Source organism: Dermacentor silvarum, unplaced genomic scaffold (assembly GCF_013339745.2).
Source record: "Dermacentor silvarum isolate Dsil-2018 unplaced genomic scaffold, BIME_Dsil_1.4 Seq592, whole genome shotgun sequence".
Lineage (NCBI taxonomy): Eukaryota > Metazoa > Arthropoda > Arachnida > Ixodida > Ixodidae > Dermacentor > Dermacentor silvarum.
The window spans coordinates 32580-52120 of record NW_023606481.1 but is presented as its reverse complement, the minus strand read 5'-3'; the positions used below and the strand labels follow the sequence as shown (position 1 = coordinate 52120).

The 19541-nt window shown below is 44.6% G+C and overlaps 1 protein-coding gene across 1 annotated transcript in view; it reads right to left on the bottom strand.

Annotated features, from left to right (window-relative positions):
- Positions 1 to 19541, bottom strand: part of LOC119435274 (sulfite oxidase) — a 31174-nt gene that overhangs the window by 8850 nt on the left and 2783 nt on the right. The window contains exons 3-5 of the mRNA XM_037702188.2: positions 15406 to 15596; positions 12299 to 12488; positions 8375 to 8584 (exon numbers count right to left, since the gene is read on the bottom strand). Of these exons, the coding sequence (XP_037558116.1) occupies positions 8375 to 8584; positions 12299 to 12488; positions 15406 to 15596 (591 nt within the window). The remainder of the gene's footprint in view (positions 1 to 8374; positions 8585 to 12298; positions 12489 to 15405; positions 15597 to 19541) is intronic.

Here is a 19541-nt window from a genome sequence, read left to right as displayed (position 1 = left end):
ACAGGAGTCCTAATGGAGAGAAAGCTCTGTATAAGAATGGAGTTGCGGTGTTGGACTGTACAGGTGTGATGGGGCTCAGGCTGTCCTGATGGCTTGTTCAGACGGACAGAAGAAGAAATATAAGTGTTTCCAGAGAGCCACACAGAGCCCTGCAGAATAGACGGACAAGTGCAATGTTGCGCTGGTATTGCAGGGTGCGCCACTTAAGTTCTTTGAGGTGATCCTTGTAGGCTGGCATGAGCTTGCGACGATCGAAAAGATCGGAGTAGAGGGTGCGCGTTGCCCGGCGCTGAACAAGCTCAAGTTTGTCAGCGAGATGAGTTTGGTAAGGGGACTAAACTGATGAGCAGTACTCAAGCTGTGGTGGTACGAGAGAAGTGTAGAGTGCTCTGAAAACCTCAGGTCCCCAGGGAAGGGAGAGACAGGTGACAAATCCCAGAATGCGACGAGCCTAGTGACTTGTGCGGAAAAGTCGAGAGAAGGGCTGAATATTACACCCAGGGCGAACAGTCTTCATGGCGGTGCCACCGAGGAAGTAGGTTGGGTGCACAGAGGTTGTGGTGTGGCTGATGTGCATGGCAGCACTTTTTTAAGTGCTAACACAAAGTTTGTGATTGTAGGCCCAGTCGTCCACCTTTACAAAATGTATTTATTTCAAGCGCATATGCTGCACTGCGTATTGGCATAATGTTGCAGTGCAAGTGTTAACTAGTGAATTAAACACATTCTGCGAAGATGCATTAGGAACTTGGTTTTGAGTTAATCTTTTTCCCGACTACAGTTTATAGTATCACAGCGAGATGGATTTTAGTGCAAGCTGAAGAGATTTGGGCAGCTTAAGCATACCGACTGCGCAAAGCACTGATGCCACCTTTACCCCTTCCCTGCAATGCATGCACTCACACCATCTGCTCTTTCCATAAAAAAAAAAAAATCAAAAGCCAATTACAGTTTCACTGACTCAGTACGTGCTCCTTGTCAAGCAGGCATCGAAGCAATCCTGGTATACGCAGCAGCATGCATAAGTCTTGTATGACGCAGGTCCTCCTATGCATTGTACACAGTGCACATAGTGCAAACAGATTTTTTTTTTTTTTTTCCAAGTGCTCAACTACAAGAACACAAAGACTCAAACATGACAGTGCTGTATCACGTTTCCTTCAGTGTGTCAGCGTTCTTGAGCGCTGCACGAGCGATTTATCCCCAACTAGCCCATAAGACACCTGCACTTGAAAGAAGTGAGTGAAGGAGTACTGTGAACTTGTACTGAACTAGATTTCACATGCCGAATCGAAGAGTGCACTTTCAACTAAACGGATGGCATGGCTGAAGATGTACGCGTATTTCCCATTGTTCGGCTACTAGTGTCTTTCGCTTTCGCAAGTTATCTTTGCCGCTGGAAACAGCGCAGAGCTCGCCCGTTAAACCCGAGTCCCGAGACCACATAATTTACACACGAAACACGCCGCGGTTCACCACCTGAAGTTCCACACGGTTCATTTACACCACACCACACAAAAGAGCACGAAGTCGGGAGAGCCATATTTCAAATCACAGCAGCGCAAAACGTAACTGAAATTTCATTTCCTTCGGCAGAGTTTCTCAGCTGGGCTCGTTCACCGCCGGTCGAACTCGACGGACTAGCGGCGCTAGGCCTACGCGTAATGTAAACAACATCGGCGGTAGACGAGTGCTGATTATCCAGACTTCGCACTTCGAAAGCAAGTTTCCATTCGTTTCGAGCACAAGAAATTACACATACAACAAGCACAGGCGTTGCCGCAATCGTCTGCAATCGTGATTCGGTTGGATGCTTTAGCAGACGATCGCACTGAGATCGGCGGAATCCAGCGGGCCGGCAGGTTGGGTTCGGCGGCGTCGTTCGAACGCGGCACGAATTCTCGTCGCACTTCCACCACCCACGGTCGTGGGTCGTGTCGGCCTAGTATCACAACCAGTAGGTCGTGATCACAACACTGTCTTTAAGAAACATTGTCGCGCGTCGTGCGTCCGAAGCACTCGGACGATCGTTGCTGTCGGCGGCTTCGCATCGGCGGCCATCATCAGGAATAGCAGCCAGAGGCTTCGCGGACCTGATTGGTGGACGCCGGCGTCGCGTCGGCTCGCGCCGCTGGTTTTCTAGCATCGGCAGCTGGCAAAATCTCCGCGCGCCGGCACGCGTCACCCCGTTCGCGACTGACGCTTTTGACGCATTTGACGCATTTGCGCGTGCCGGCACGCGTCACCCCGTTCGCGACTGACGGTTTTGACGCATTGGCGCGTGCCGGCGCGTGGCGAAGCGTGCCTGTGGTCGCGCCGCCTAACCGGTTCCCGCGGTGGCGTTGAGGGCGGGGCGCTGACGGCGGGGCGCTAGCGGCGTAGCGTGGCTCTGACTTCTCTCCGGGACCAGCGCACGGTACGTATGTACATACATCCGCGTTCCGTGCCGCCGATGCCTCCGTCCAAATCGGCGCGGCGCACGGGGCCTAGCTTCGCGTCGTCTGCTACAACGCTAGTGGAATACAACGCAGGCGGCCGAGCGCCCGAGGTCGTCGCACGGTGCCATTTTCCGCTGGTTTTGCCTACCCAGGCTGCGGATGCAAGAGCGCGTACTTTATTGCTATTTCCCGCCACGCGTGCATCCGGAGCCGACGATTTGCATGACGTGCTAGCATCTCTTGATGCTACAGCGGATTTGGTTAATTGACACCAGCCATAAATTTCGCGAGAATTAGAGAGCGATTGTTCAATCGTGCTTATATATTTGATCATGTTAAAGCGTTTTTATCGGCGAGATGCCATGGCAGGAATCCAGTACTGTGTGCATGCGAGCCGACAGAGCGTTCAATGAAAACACATCTGTTGTCTAACGAGTCATCCCAGAATCCACTTGTGAGCGACCAGGTTGAACAGGCGTTGGCAGCATATCAGCATCGTAAGCGCGACCAAAGCAAAAAATGTGCACGGTGGCAAATCGGGCTGACGCCCATTAGATGGCCCGATTGGTTAGCGAATGGCCAGCCGTTTGCGCCAGAGCACAGTCATGACCGCCGCTTAGGCCGCTTTCGCCCGACGCACGAGCCGGCTACTGCCAGCATGGCTTGTGCGGGACTTTTCCTCAGCGCTCTCGCAAATTTATACGCTGTCCCGCAGAGTCCATGTGTCGCTTCGGCAGTATACCTGTGCATCCAGCCGCGGACGTGATGTGCTATAGGGCCTTCGTTACTGACTCCAAGTATTTTCGCGCCTGTGCGATCCGAGAACGCGACTTCCTGTATGCGTCCCTTTGCAGTCTGACCACCTGCTGGGCGCCGCGGGCGATTTGTGCATAACAGAGTAGCGGATGCTTAGGTGCCGTGCGGGCACCCGGTTTATGGCTCAATTACCCGCAACTAGTTTCATCACTTCATGGCATTACACGGCACCAGTAGTTGTGGCCGACGTTTCGTCGCTCGGTATGCCCCATCTGCGATTAAGCAGGCTCTGTAGCTTTACGCGCGACGCGGGCGCTCTGCGTTTAGCGCCGTGCGCTTGTAGCAGACGACGCGAAGCACCTGGCTCGAATGCCGGCCTTGTGAGTTGTACATGCTGTGCCGACAACTTGTGACTAGGACTGGAGCTCAAGAGCGCGTACTTTGCATTTCCCGACGCTAAGCCGACTGCCATTAGTGCTCGCGCGAGGTCGTACAGCTCGCCTATGCCGTATGACCCATTGGTTATCTAGCGCCGCCGGGACTTTTCCTAGCGGCGTGTCCCCCTTGAGCACGTGCTATAATCTGGTGCTTTGTCTCCCCGCCGCGCGCGCGTTTGTGCAGTGCTGGTGCCGACGGTTTCAGTAAACGGTTTCCGTCAACTCAGGGCTACTGAGCCCCTTGCGGCCTCTGAGCTCGCGCGCGAGCTGGGGCTCGCTATGCTCGAAGCTCCTGTGAGACACCAAGAACCCACAAGTACCACTGAGAATGTACTCGAGATCACGAAATCTGCCAATACCTATTAAGCTCTTTAGCTCCCACTTGTGGCTTAGCTGCTGACGACATTGCAAAGGAGACATGAAGCAATTTTTTACCGTTTCTGACACGAGATTGTAAATTCCCTGCTGCATGCAATTCAATAATATATGGCTCACATCTTCACAGGAGCCTCATCTACAGATCAGCAATGTTTTCTTAATAGAGTGTTTTAGAATAGGGGCCCCAAAGAGCTTTGCGGGTGTTAGCGTTGGGGCATGCAAGAGTGAAGAGTTTTAGAATAGGCACCGGGCGGCCGGCGCCAGCGGCGCGCCGGCGATGGATGGATGGATGAGGCTGAACCACAGGCTGAACCCTTTAAAGCCGGGCGGTGGCATACGCCACCTAGCGATATGCCAGCGATATGCTGGCGAACAGCGCCGCGAACGGCAGCCGTCAGAGCACTGGCATGTGAAGCAGACGACGGGACGAAGGCGCTCGGTGCTTCCAGTTATTTGGCACTGCGGGTTTTAAGGGCTGACGCACCGGAAAACGCATTTTCGTGTGTCTGCTTTTGAGAAAGGTCGTCACTTGTACGAGGCAGATCACATTCGTGGCATCAGGTAGTAATATAAAGCAGAAAACGAGCGCAAATTCAGATGCAAGTGCACCACGCGAACGGAGCTCAACCGCAGCAAGCTAAGACGTAAAACTCCAGCTGTTATATTCCAGATGTTATTTTGCTTTGCGCTTTAACATTACCGCGTATTTCATTATGGAAATATGCGAATAACACAAAAATTATGGACAGAAAAAAAAGGAGACATACGTATTCCTGTTTCTTGAGCTGCTTCGCCGATCGCACATGGGTCAGTAAGTTCCCGTTCTCTGTCCGTTGTAGTTCTTTTATCTTTGCAATGCCTCCATTCTTAATTGCTTATAAGCTAGCCCAATCTTCAGTCACGGCCCATTTTATATAGCTTAGCGCAACGGGAGCCGTCAGTGGCGGCGAGTGTGAACACGCCACTGCGTTGGCGTTCGCCATCGATGCACAGCACAGTCATGTGCCGGACGCAATCGGAGTTGGGAATTGCTAGGAAGGAAACTGTACATTAAAAGGAAGACTGATACACTGATAAGACGGCAAAATGACTACAAATCTGAGTGTTCGCCTTCGGTGCCCAAGCTCCGCAGCCGTTAGTTACACTGCGGAGAAGACACGCCTGTGGGACACGAAGCTCTTGCGTATGAACTGCTCTTTTATTAACGTTAGAACAACTAGACAATAGCAAATCAGCGTCGGAAATGTACAATGCCCGGCGATTGAAGCGCCGGCAGCGCGCGGCTGCCGCCGTTTTTTTTTTTTTTTTTTTTTCGTGCCACACGTGAGCGCCGTGGGACAAAATGCAGTCATAGTGCGTTACGAAGGTTCTCGCTTTCACTCTACACCACAATGCATCAGTTTGGTGTCCCCAGCGCTTACAGTCAGTGCAAAAAGCGCTGGCGACCATGCGATTCGAGTATCGCATTTCAATTGCTGAGCACTGAACGCGCTGTTGCCTATATACAGACCGCACATATAGAGACTTTCCGCCTAAAAACGCGATGCCGCGATGAACAACGGTTAAATTGAATGGCCTAACCAGCTTCAGTCATGTTTCAGTAACTGTTGGTGCACCCAAAAACGCAACATGTTTGATCAGACTTGGTTTCACGGCAGCGCCTGCTGCGCGCGGCCCGGCCGCCACATGCCATTACATTCGCGCGCCACCGTATGAAGGCGCCACCGGTCCAAATTCATCCCGCGCCCGGTGCCTATAGGGATTTGCGTTCGCGAATAGCGTCTTGCGCTTGCAGCGCCACTACGGTGTCAAAAAAAAACTATTATAAATAATAAAATAAACTATACCATTTTATGATAGAAAGAGTAATTTTGACTTTCGTGGTTTTGCGTTTAATTACAATTGAGAGGTTATTCTATTAGCAGCAAGCGATTTGTTGCGCCTAATTTTGAGTAACCAACTTGACGTGCCTTCACCAGCCAAGCTAATCCACGTTAGGCCTACGAGCGATGAAATCGGCAATCGAATTCGGAATCAGCGGCGTCTAATGAATCAATCTTCATTACACACGTTAGTTGAGAGAAAGCGATAACCGCAGTCACTTCTCCTAGCTTACGAACTTCACGCGTTACCAAGAATCAAGCTGAGTTTGGTACTTGGAGAGCCGTCGCTTCGATGGGTGCCACCATGTTTGTTGACGCAAAGCTTTTGGGGCTCCCGCTACAGTGGCTACTCCCGCTAAAAATCAGTGAAATAGCGTGCCCAACGCAAAACCCAAACGCAGTTAGCGTCTCGCGCAAGCGCAGTGGTGTCGACGCTATTTCTTTGGGGCCTCAAAACGTTTGGGGCCCCTATTCTAAAACTCCCTAATATGTTCGACAAGTGTTTTAGGGCCCCTTTATGACTTAACTTGGAAAGTTCTGATAACTTCTGTGCAAGGATGGCCAGAATACAAAAAATACTTTGTAATTCATGACTTCATACTGGTGAAGTACAGACGCTGCAATTAGGGTGCATTAAAATCCAAGTTTGTTTTTCGCTCTCTAAACCAGTAACAGACATTTTCTGCTGAATGAATACTAATAAGTATTTCAAAGAATACCTCGCCAGCTTAAACTAATTTAGTGTTACTTTAAAGAACAATCTCAACTGCTGCAGTGGAATGTGGCAAGCAAGGAAGATTAGTGTTGCAGAGGAGTCCATATTTAGCATGAGGAGTCCCTCATGCTACCAAAGCAAAGAATCGTACAGTATTTGTAATGTAGCTGTTGTGCTACGCTGTAGCAGCAAACATTACAAAACATTTTTCAGCCACCTGGACTGTTAGATAGGCAATTCATAAGTCCCTAAATTTCTAAGGCCATCATTTAATCCGCGAACAATTCAGAAAACTTCTAAGTACCATTGTGTGCACTTTAACTGCAACCAGGCAAAGGACTGCAGCGGTGTGGGATTTGCAAATCAAGAAACAGAAAATGACAAAAGAAAGGACAGTATGATCAGATGATGAGCGTACAGCCACATTTCCAGGAATTTATTTTGCAGAATACTGCAAACATTATGTAGTTTTAATGGTAGTACTTAAAAAGAATCAATAACAAAGTACTGTACTTCATACACGCACAGTCAGACCATGAAATTAAATGTCTTAGCCCTTTGAAGGTCGAATCCTTTTGCCAAATGCGACCCCCTAGGGTCGATTTTTTTATTGCCGATTTAAATTCTCCAAAGGACCTATTTAGAAAAAATGGTCGTAATTTTTTTAGGGTGACCGTAAAGTGACGAAAAAATTGTGTTGTAAAATACACAATGTTTATTCATGAATAAGAAGATAAGCGCACTGAAAAATGGCTGTGTGTATGTCCGGAAACTGAAACAAGAAGCTTTTTTCTTATCTCCAACAAGGTGCGATAGAGCTTTTGTTATCTCCAAAAAAGGAAACGCAAAAATGGCAGCATTGTTTGTGTATATACGCGCCTGCCCGGGAACAGGTGTAATCGCTCCGCGGTAAGCGATAAACGATCGAGTAACAAGCGGTCACCCTTTGAGAGATTTGAAACCAGATAGCCATCAGTTTAGTGCATGCAAAAAGCGGGAGCCGCCACAGCTGAAAACCAAAACTTGCCGCCGCCGCGCGCGTGCCTGAATGCACGAGCGATAGCCGACGTGCCGTTTGCCTTAAAAAAAAAAACAAAAAAAAAACGGAGAGGTATCGGCGCAAGTAAAAAATTCCACGTGTTCCTGTCGAGTGGCAGCACATGCCAAGCGAAAGAAATGATCGAAAGAGGTGCGCTTTTTAAATGTACAAGTGAGGATGTACATGTACGTCATTGACCATTTTGAAGGCGTTCGCGGAGGATGTACATGTATATCATTGACCCTGAAAGGGTTAAATATGGCACGCCAAAATGGCATTTATTGCATTGGTAGAGCAATGTGTTTCTCCCCTGACAACACTTATATTAACGTTTCTGTGGAAAGTATAACCATACATACCAATCTTAAAATATATGCTCCACCACGCTGTATTAAATATACACAAAATTTCTTTTGACACCAACCTCACAGAAAAGGCAGTGCTATATTCTATACTGTAATTTCCTGGAGCAACAAAGTGCACCACATGAGGTGCACTTTTGTGTGGGCACACCAATATAAGAATTCATCAATGAAAACTTGTATGCATCAATGATATTTGCATATTCTTTGCCATGATGATATTAACAGTTCACTGAACACGTCCCTTGTCAAGAACGCTGATATCTGCATATTGTTCATGATGTGTGCTTAGTTTGCAGAGGTAGCTAAAACACTGTACAGGTCTTAATTCCTTGCACAAAACTTTTAAAAACCTTACGCGCTGACCTTTGGGTCCAGGCCCTTATTTGCTGGGAAAGAGGAACCATAGGGGGTCCCTGTAGGGTCTGTGTCTAAGCCCTCCATGACTATGTGCTGGATGCGCTTGTCGGAAAGGTCAACTCCAAGATAACGCAGTACATCCACCAGTCTTGCCCCGGACCAGGTCGCATTGCCAATGGCACAGGGACCCCAGTCGAGGCCTTTGACTTTTTTAATCTGCATGGAAAAAACACCGGCTATGTCATCAATGGCCCCTCTGACCTGGCCTGCATTGACCACATCGACGTTGGCTCATTCTTTCTGGTAAATTAGCTATGCTCAGTCATCACAGATGGCTAAACTGCCTGCCTATTTTACAAATTCATAGTTAAGTTACAGCTGAGCACTGTTGATAGTACGCTTTAGACAGTAACGAGTGCTATGTCAACAGAATGTGATATAACCAGAAATGCTGGAGTGCAAAGATTGCTTTTCGCAAATCGACTTTCCAACCATTTTGTAAGAAATCTACCATTGAGCAGCAGCTTTCTCCTGGCATTTCTTGTCTGAGAAGCTGGCTTTAGTTTATTATTACTCTATGTCATACAAGTCATACACAAATTAAAAATCCAGAGAAAACACGGGGAATGCGGGAGATGGAAATTCAAGACGATGAGCAACACGAGAACAAGGTGAGAGCAGGAGCCAACGTTTCGACAAGTGGACTTGTCTTTTTCAAGGCAACATATGCTCTCCTCGGCACAGTATATATAGATACAGTTCTTCTAAAGGGAAGAGGAGGTAAGGCGGGTGGGCGAGGTAAAGAATGAGGGGGTGGTAGCGACGAAGGTGTAGATTTGAAAAGAAAGATAATGCGCTACTGATCGTCACTGGAGGAATTTGAGGCAGCGCCGTGTGTTAGCCGGTTCAGGTGTCATTGTAGGTTCTTTTCAAGGAGGCAGGGGGGGGGGGGGGGGTATATATTTCGCTGGAAGTGTTCCTATCGTGGTTCTGAAAGAGAGAATAAAAGTAGTCGTAGAAAAATGGTGCTCGTGGAAAAAAAAGGAGAAAACATATAAATAAAATAAAAGGAATGAATGAAAGGAAGGTTGGAATATTATTGACAACTCAATAACAATTAAAAAAAAAGGAACTTAGCAAATCAAGGTAAAACTAAGTGCTGTTGCCTATACTTTGAAACTTAGCATAGCGAATAGATTCTAAAGCTCCCTTTGAAACGTTCATGCCTATTGGGTGCAATCTCTGGAACACAGTGCAAGAAGATAGGTGCTCCGACGGCGCGCCCGCGCTGGGGCGAGAGAGCGGCCACTTCGTGTGACCGGAAGTGAGCGCCGCCGCTAGGGGCAGCACGTGTTCAGGAGGCCTTGGAGAAGTGGCACAATAGTGGATAATTTACGACCTCCGTCAGCATTTAAACACCCATACCCAAAAGATATGCAATTTTTCGTTATTTAGACGCCAAATCCTGAGCAAGTAGAAGGTTTCATGCCACTTATAGTCAAAACACCGTCATTTCGAACACGAGAGAGACGCGTCGTCTGCTCGAGCAGACGGCGCCCTGCGCTTACCGCTGCTCGCCGCGTCGGAGTCAATCGTAATGTCGGCAGAAATATAAAGGGACGTTCCTCCAACCAAGTAGAGTCGTTTTAAGCAGGATAACGACATATATTCATCGAAATAAAGTACTTCTGCCGCGCATGCCCATAAAAGCGCCAGCAAAGCGAGTGAAAAAATGGTCCCCAGAACAGGTGCTGCCCCTTGCGGCAGCGGCGTGCGTAGAGTCACACAAAGTGGCCGCGCCTCGCACCGCCGTCGGATCACCTTCCTTTTTACACCGTGCTCTGGAACTTATGGATGAGGTATGATTCTCTATATTTCTCTTTCGCACAGAATGGAAATTTGACTGTAGTATGTAGAGTTTAAGTTCATCAAAGTTATGGCCTGGTTGGTTGAAATGCTCGGCAATGGCTTTGGGAAGCCTTTCAGCTGTGTCCACGCGATGTCCATTTAACCTGACATTCATTGATTGTCCCGTTTCGCCGAATTATTGTTTCTCACAGAAGGAACACTCAAGCATATAAATTACATCGGAACTAGTGCAAGTAAAGCTAGTTTTCACTTTGTGTGTGTAGCTATTTGCAATGCTTTTAATTTCAAGGTCACTTTGAAGATGCCTGCAGGTTTCGCACCTGGGGTGAGAGCATGCATTTATTAGGGGGGAATGATGTTGCCTGACTTTGCATGCACTAACATGTCTTTTGAAGTTTCTGTTGCGGCGATAGGTAACCCTTGGTATATCTGGGAATGCTTTTCTCAGACGCTCGTTACTTGATAATATTGGGTGGTATTTTCATAGGATGTTGTTTATGTTTGTTAGGGCATTGGAATATTTTGTTATAAAGGCTGGTCTATCAGATTCTGGTGTAGGTTGTTTCTTAGCTAATGCCGACTGCCTCTCTAAAAATCTTGATGCGACGTCATAAGCCCGGTCGAGAGGAATTTGTAGATAGTTTCGTTCCGCTACATTACTTTAAGGTCATTTAGGTGGTGGATATAATCGTTGTCAGTCAAAAAAAAAAAAGAAATGTCATTGGAACTAGCAGTATTAAAATGACATTAATTAATATACAGTCCACATTGGAAGTTAAAAAGTGATCAACACTAATTTACCCCCTCAATTGCTTTTCTGCAAATAATGAATGTCAAATCAGTACACAGTCTTCAAACTTCCTCACGTCATTAGTTGCCCAACAAAAGTGATCAAGCTTACATCTCTGACTTCATGCTTTAGTGTAAATGCAAGAGAGAGAGAGAGAGAGCAATGTTCATCAAACCGTGGCCTGTGGACCGCTAGAGTTCTGCATAATGTTGAGGGCCATTATGCAATGGCCATAGTGACACATAATCAAGTATCATCTGTTAAAATTAAAGGAGTACTGGACACAAAATATTCGCCCCCCCCCCCCCCTTTTTTTTTTTATGGCTACCCATTGACCCAGTAACTGCAGTATAAAAGCTAAATTCCTAGAGAGTGCAACAAGACAATTTAGTTAAGGCAGAAAGTTGGGCTAGTTGGTAATGAGCATAAGACATGATTACTAGCGTAACAACACAAGGACTAAAGAAAGAACCTTTTAATTCAACCAGTTTAAGATGTGTGCCAAGTGCAGCATGGCTTCAGACATGAAGCAGGAGGATAAAAATGGCAGTGGTGGTCCTGCTGTCAACGACTGCACCATTAAGAGCCAACTACACTGAGCACTCCAGATTACGAGGGGCGAGGAGGAGAGACAGACCTGCTGAGTTGCCAGAGAAGCGACAATGGTAGACCAGGCTTAACCCGAGTCGAATGCAAAGTGCAGAATGAAGAAGGCTGGAAGAGCCAATTTAGCAGCACGTGACCAGCTTTCAGCAACACAGCTCTTGTGTGGTATTCAACCACTACACTGAGATGAATCGCACATGCACGAGAAATTGGATATAGAATATTCTATATTATGCAACACTGTAAACATTGATTCAGGAGTAGGTGTAACAGGAAACAAAAAGCAGACACAGCTGATCTCATACGAAATCACAAGTAGCTTCACGATTAGAATCTGGTGTGCACGGCCTTGTTCTCAAGATGCAACATTCGCTTCCTCATTAATTACAGGGCATAAATGTTACATAAAGGAATTAATATAACTATGGCAGGATCACACACTTTTAGCTGTCATGCACCATGCAGTTAGCATGATGTATGCTTTTTTTTTTTTTTTTGATGCTCTCATTGTTTCAAAAAATTAAGAATAGGCGACATTGAGAGGTTCCATAGATAACTTGTGAGCAGATGAAAGGATCCATGACAGCTAAACAGTTAGAGAACTACCGATTTACACTACTCACTGCACACTAGCATTACCAACTATTCATGCATTGCCAACTTGCCTTGTTCTGTTCAGAGCGTCGATTGCCAGCACACTGGATAACAGAAGTGATGGACACCTTGGAGAACTTGGTCTTGATTTCATCCAGGGTCAACGCATGGCATTTACCATCTGGGTCCTCTATCTCTAGAATGTAGTCCTTTGGGTCCACGTCAGGCACAGGCATGTGGTTCCGCACGTAGAATAACTCACTGTGCTGGCAAAGGCAAACACCAATGTTACTTCCTGCATTCATATAACGTGCTTAGCAACAAAAGACCAGTAACCCAGCATGCTTTTACAAGTCCTCCTTAACTGATCCTTGCCATCTCCACTAAACATAGATTGCTGCCAATGAACAAATTCCCATTGCAAAACTGCAGAACTATAGTTGATAGCAATAGCTTCCATTGTAGAGCACAAGGACACAATGACCTTTCATGTGCGGTCAATGTAGAAAATTTCAGCACACTGACCAAGCATTTGTATTTATAGAAAAAAAAAAAAAAAAGTTACACCAGCCATAAAAGGGAAAGTCGGCATCCACCTAAAAAAAAAAAAAAAAAGAGCATCACATTACAAAATAATCCTATATGGATTCTTAATATATGGGTTTCCTTTGTATCATCACAGTCACACGATTTTTCGAGCAACTGCTAACATTTCCTTTTACGAAACTTTCTTTACCTTGCAGATTTACACAGACATAGTTTGCTTACATCAGCCATGTTGCCTTTTTAATATAACGGAGTTAAGTTTTTCATATAACGGCTTAAGTTGAACAAGACTGCTGTGCCAATGGCACAGTTGTTTAAAACAATGTGTTTCCAAATTATTCAGGTAAAAGCTATGTATACAAAGCGTGCAACAGCGAGTGTCTTGCAGGAGAACAGCAGGTTTGAGTGGAGAACAATGCTCACCCTATGTTTGATCAAGGGTGGAAACGGGAGTTTTGGCTAAGATTATACATGTGATGATCTAGATTGAGCAGCAAACAAAGAGAATGAAGAGCGAGAAAGAAAATAAACGAAACCACAATGAGCACTCAATTCGTCAAGATCCTTAGAGGGCTTTCACAGAGCCTAAACCCCAAAGCATAACACAGCTAAATCCTCTTAATAGACGCTCTATACAGTCAAGTTCTTTAATAAGTGAAACAGTAACATGGCTTTTACTTAGTTTCCCATAAATTCAGTGTACTTCTGTTAGACAAACAGCAGTCCCACGATGCTCCTCTAAAAGGGAGTCAACTGTATATTGTAAAGAAAATATCAGTGGTCCACTTTCAGTTAGCGTTTCAAATGCATATGCAGATACATTTGTTCAATTTTTATCCCAGCATAATGTCTTGATGAAACACACACTTTTATAAACATGTGCTATCCAATTGGTAATGTCAACTAGGTATGTCTATGGCTTTATAAGGCTGAGATAATCTCACACTGCAAACTCCATCTGTGCTCAAGCCTACCCTGGCTGAGAACACCAGGCAAAAATGAACGTGTGAACAATGTGCAGCTATGATCTTGTCAAAGGCTGGCTGACCCCACCAAAGCACTAGGTGCTTGCAGCTTACTTTAATCAGTTCAGTCAACCAGTTCAGCCAACTATAAATAAATTTATTGGGCAAGGTATCTTTGGAGCAGCATGTCTCTGTTAACTTTCAACCTTGGAAAGATTGTTAGCAATTGTGGTACACATTCATGATGTGCAAAGCTCACAGTCTGTGTGCTCATGTCCTACATAGCCTTTTTTGTTTAAAATGACATTATTGTGAACTAGAGGAAAATCTCAACTCTCCTACTTTTGTTTGAAACAATCAATTTGTGTTATATATATCAATGCTGGTGGCTGTACGTAAATTTTGTTTCACGCTCCCCATTCTATGCATGTAATATCTAGTATTCTTGCTGTTATTACAGCATGACTATAATTTCAGCAAAGTGGTGCTGTGACTGCAGCATTTTCGGCACAAATGCAAAGCACGATCAGGCATGGACACATGTGCTGTAAGCCATACAGTAAACAATAGAAGGATGCTGCAAGCGTGTACACCGAGGGTTGCACTAGGTCAAGAGTATATAGGGTAGCAGTAAGAATAAATGAGATGAAGCCGTGCTTGAATTATTATTGATTATTCAACAAAATTACTACCATAAGCAAGGGCAAGTTTCATGCAAACAAAATTTACTTTTTCAGTTATATCTCGGAGTACTCAGTTTCAGTTTATTTTCTTTCGTAAGTAGAATACAGCTTACATAAGTATACAGAAGGAGGTCCCAGAGCATGTAAAGTACTGTGTTGAAGCAACACAGTACTCCCTTTAGCCATCAAAGAAGGTCACCAAACATTTTTAAGAAGGCGCTTCAAGCAAAGGACAAGTAATTATGACCAGAGGGTTGGGGAAATAGCTGAGGCTTTTCATATCCAACGAGAAGATAATATGTGCAGCAGCCGTGCCTCCGTAGTATTACTTCATAGTGAACTTAAGCTGCTAGCTTAAGTTAGCTAGCACAAGACAGCTAGCGCAAGACAGGGGTACAGTGTATGCTGTAACAGTGGTAGTTGGAGATCACAGGGAGAGGCCTTCGTTCTTCAGTGGGCATAAATATAGGCTGATGATGATGAAGCTGCCAGCCATGTAAAGATTGATCTTGTTTTGGTTGTTTTGTTGCCTTACCTTATCTGGCATGCAAGGTAGAGGGAATGACGGGGATGCCCGGGTGGCACACATGCACTGTCTTTGTATGATGCTTAAGTTTTTTTTTTTTTTTTTTTTTTTATCAGGGAACGCTCAGTTGTAGATGATGCTTGAGTCCCGTCTCCCTTCTTCAACTTGTCCCTCAATTTAGGCGTCTTCTTAAAAATGAAGCAGTACTAACTCACCACAGTTTGCGACTGTTATCGAGATCACCTAACTCACTTTATAAAAAGCACCATTAAACTCCCTTGGCTTCCACCAAGGCAAGTGCATGACACTGAGCTCATATCCCTTGAGATAAAGGCAAGGGAGTTGAAAGGAGTTCACAGATGCCTGCGTGACAGGAATGTTAGGCTGCGCTACACTACTTGGTGTGGTGGCAAGGTGGTCCCTATAATGAATGCAGTAAGAACAGAGCCGTTGCGCACTTTGGTGTCCTATAGTTGTCGGCAAGGGTGCCTAGGGGAGGCTCTGCATTGAAGGGTTTGGTGGAGGCGGGCTTCAGGTCACGGTGCCTCTTGGGGTCCAGCAGGTACGGGTCCTCAATGCCGGCAGACGCAGCACCAACATCTTCTGCTGCCAGGTTACCAATGCGAAATGTCTCCAACAAGGCAAGTATCTGCACAGAAGTAGCAATCAGTTTATGTAGAGTCCGGTGGCCCGTTTCGAGTTTCGAGGTTGCTCTAAGGCTTCAGGATAACTTGGAAGGGTGGCAGTTTGGGCTAGTTGGTTATAAGTCTGCCATTGCTTCAGGATAAGTCTGCCATTGATTGCAGATGGTTGCATCTGTTTTGCTACTGCAGTGGCTATGACATTCTGTTGCCGAGCACAAGTTTGCAGGTTTGATTCCCGGCTAAAAATCCCGCGCCACCACACCAGTGTGATGTCACAAATTTCAAAATACTTTTTTGTACTTGGGCCAATGTGGCGTAATAAAAGTTCTTGAAACATGCTAAGTTAGTCTTTGGCTTTTTTACAACAATGCAGTTCACCTTAACTGACAAAATTTTATCAGGCTCAAGCAGATGTCAAAATCTGTGACATCACTGCAAGCTGGTACGGAAACTTCAAGGCGGCATATCGCCACCCATCTCATTTTTGCATCTTTTCTTGCTTACCAAGCCTGCTCTCATGGTAACAGGAGCTTTTTCTGATACTGTAGGAGCATAGTTTACTAATACAGCTTACCCTATGTTCCTCTTTAGTGTCCCTCTAAAGACTCAAACACAAAGTGGTCAACATTGACCTGGAGCCCTATGCTATCCTGGAGCCCTACCCCAGCACATCTCATGCTGTCTCATAGCTCATGTTGCTTATATACTAGCTTATACATAGGGTGTTCCCTCCTCAAATAAATTTAGCTGCAAGTTTGGCACTCTTTCTGTCTCCTTTTTTTCCTCGGGTTTTTTACTTTGCTCCACAGTACATCAGATTAGCTATATGCACCAACACACTCAACATAGTACTCTGCTATTCAAGCTGCAGCCCCTCACGCTAGTCTATTTACCTGCCTATTTAACCAATCAATCAGAGGCTGCTGTGGCTGTTGTGTATGTTTGTTTTGGTTGTTGCTTACCTTGATACACTGTATCTCAATGATACATGAAAAGCCATATTGAGATATCTGTCTGTGGACAGTGCTTGCTACTTCAGTAACAATGTGCAAATTTGCACAAAAATAATTAACAAAATGTATTAGTTCTTGAATGGAATATGAATATTCAGAATATGCTGCCCTCAAAAGTTTTCTTATTTATTTATTTATTTCAAATACTGCTAACTCCCAATTACTGTTAATACCTATGGGTTCTGGCAGAATGGTACAAACAATATATGAAATACATGAGAAATATGTAATTTAACTTATCAAACAAAAAATTATGTGAATAAGATATCATCCTCAGAAAAAATAAAACGCAAGAGAAAAAACAAGGAAATATCAAGGAACGGGCTCACATCAAAAAAGACCTGAAATTTCTCCAATTTATTTTGTTCCGACTATATCAGCGTTAAGATCATTCTACTCAATTACTGTTCCAGGAATGGAGGAAAACATAAAAGTATTTTTCAGTATTTAAAGGGGGGAGCTAATGTAAATTGATGTCAGCGCCGAGCAGCAAATCCGGAAAAAAATTTACTATAGTTCATTGTCTGGCTGTTCAGCAGACTCTTGACTACCTTAAACATAAATGGCCCGCTCGATTTCTCTGTGATAGTCGCTTCAGATTAAAAATTGTGGGGTTTTACATGCCAAAACCACGATCTGATTATGAGGCACGCTGTAGTGGGGGACTCCGGAAATTTGGACCACCTGGGTTCTTTAACGTGCACCTAAATCCAAGTACACGGTTGTTTTTGCATTTTGCCCCCATCGAAATGCGGCCGCCGTGGCCGGGATTCGATCCCGCGACCTCGTGCTTAGCAGCCCACGGCGGGTTCGCTTCAGATTAGCTTTTGCCAGTAGTTCAGATATCGATGTTCATCCCATAGCTATTAAAAATAAACCGTACTGCCTTATTTTGTACTCTATCTAATTGGTTTATATTGTTGCTTATAAAAGGGTGCCAAACAATGTTTGCATAATCAAGAATTGGTATTATAAAAGATTTATATGCAAGATGTTTAGTGCGACTTGAAGTGTCACAAATAAAATGTTTTAAAAAAAATAAATTATAGTCATTGCCTTATAACAGATGTGAGTATTATGCTGATCCAATTTGAGATCATCACCAAAGTGGAGACCGAAGTATTTAATATCCTTAACACGAGGAAGTACATTACCATTCACTGTGTAAGAAAAAGTCAGAGGTTTATTATTAGTTATGGACATAATTACACATTTCTGGCAATTAACAGACATCTGCCATGTCTTACACCAATGCATCAATTCGTTTACTTCTGATTGGAGCCTCCGCATTTAATAGAAGAATAGTACAAGTTTAACTGGACAGCTTGCATTTGAGCAATGATTTGAAGGCCACTAGAATTCCATCAATAATGATACTTAAAATAATAGAGAAAAGAACAAACAAGTGCAAACAAAAGCTATGCTAATTACCACCCTAATATAGGTCTGAAAAAACCAGTTACTATCTCGCGTAACGTTCACAGCACAAAAAAACGAGTCCAAAGCACAAAATTAACAAGACTTCCTGTCTACTATATGTTTTGTGTCACCTACCTGCAACATGAGCCATGTTAGTATCATATACAGAAAGATTAAATGTAACAGTAACATAATTAATTATATTTAGTGATGAAAACATGACGAATCTTAACAAGAAAGGCAGACTGTAAGAAACTAAGGTAATAAACCCTGAAGCATGCCAACAAGAAAACTTTAGTGTCAGGTTAACGCAAGTTTCTGTGTAAAACATTGCTTCATATATATGTGCTTTTTATTGCAATAGCAATTATATGTACACTCCACACTCCAGGCATCCTTCTGCCATCAGCGTCGCTGTTGACAGCACGTTCTACTCCGGGCGGCCCTGGCACCTGCAGCAACCCCCCCCTCCACCCCCGAGGCCGCGCGCTGCGTTTCCGCGGCTTAGTTTGCGGTGGTGTGAGACGCAGCATGAAGGTCAATTTGCTGACTTCTGCTTCCGCTCTTCCTCACTCCAGCGTTTTGACAGCGAGTTTCCCAATCATCAAGTGAGATGTGTTCATGTTTGCTTGTGCGCGCAGGACACCATGCTTGTTCATTTAGTTAGTATGCCTATGTTTACAAGTTTATGCAGCCGTTAAAACTACTATCCTTACTTCGTATGGCTGTCCACTAACTTGCTATTGCAATCGATGCTTCGTCTTTCGGGCAGAACTACAATTTTTTTCTTATACTTCAAAATTTTAGAAATCACCTGTGGCAGATAACACCATTCTAATCCTAGAACTGGATTACTCAAAGAGGTGGACATTACTTCCATGAGAAACCAAAATGCAAAAGTAACTAATAACAAACTTTCACTATTTCACTAAGGCATACAGACTTGGAACAAATGCTCAGGTTTAGACATGTGCGCTCACAAACTTGCAGTAAATGTGCAATACTGTCCCACTTCTTTAGAAAACCATGTTTTATGCAATGAGACACAACAGTAACTAAAACATCAATGCCTTTCATCAAACACTTTGGAAATTAATATTTCGAAACTAGTGTTATCCTGGGAATTCATTCCAAGTAGATATATCTTGCGAACTCAACGGCTACAATTCGTAAATTGCTACATGTGCCATAAAGCACTGTATAAACTAGAATATAGGTCAAGATTTTTTCCCAAAAAGAAACATCTAAGGTCGCCCCGTCGTCTGGCCAATTCAAGGTCAGGGGTCGACTATATTCGGGGCCGACCTATATTCCAGTTTATACAGTAATTAATTAAACTTAATTAGTGAATTTCTACAATTAGTCGATCGCACACTTTTATTTCTCGTGGAAGAATGTCTGCCACTTCGAGTAATCCAGTTTAGGGATTAGAATTGTGCTATCTGCCACAGACGATTAAAAAAAATTCTGTATAGTCTAAGAATAAAACACACGGTATATAACTGCTTAGAACTATTC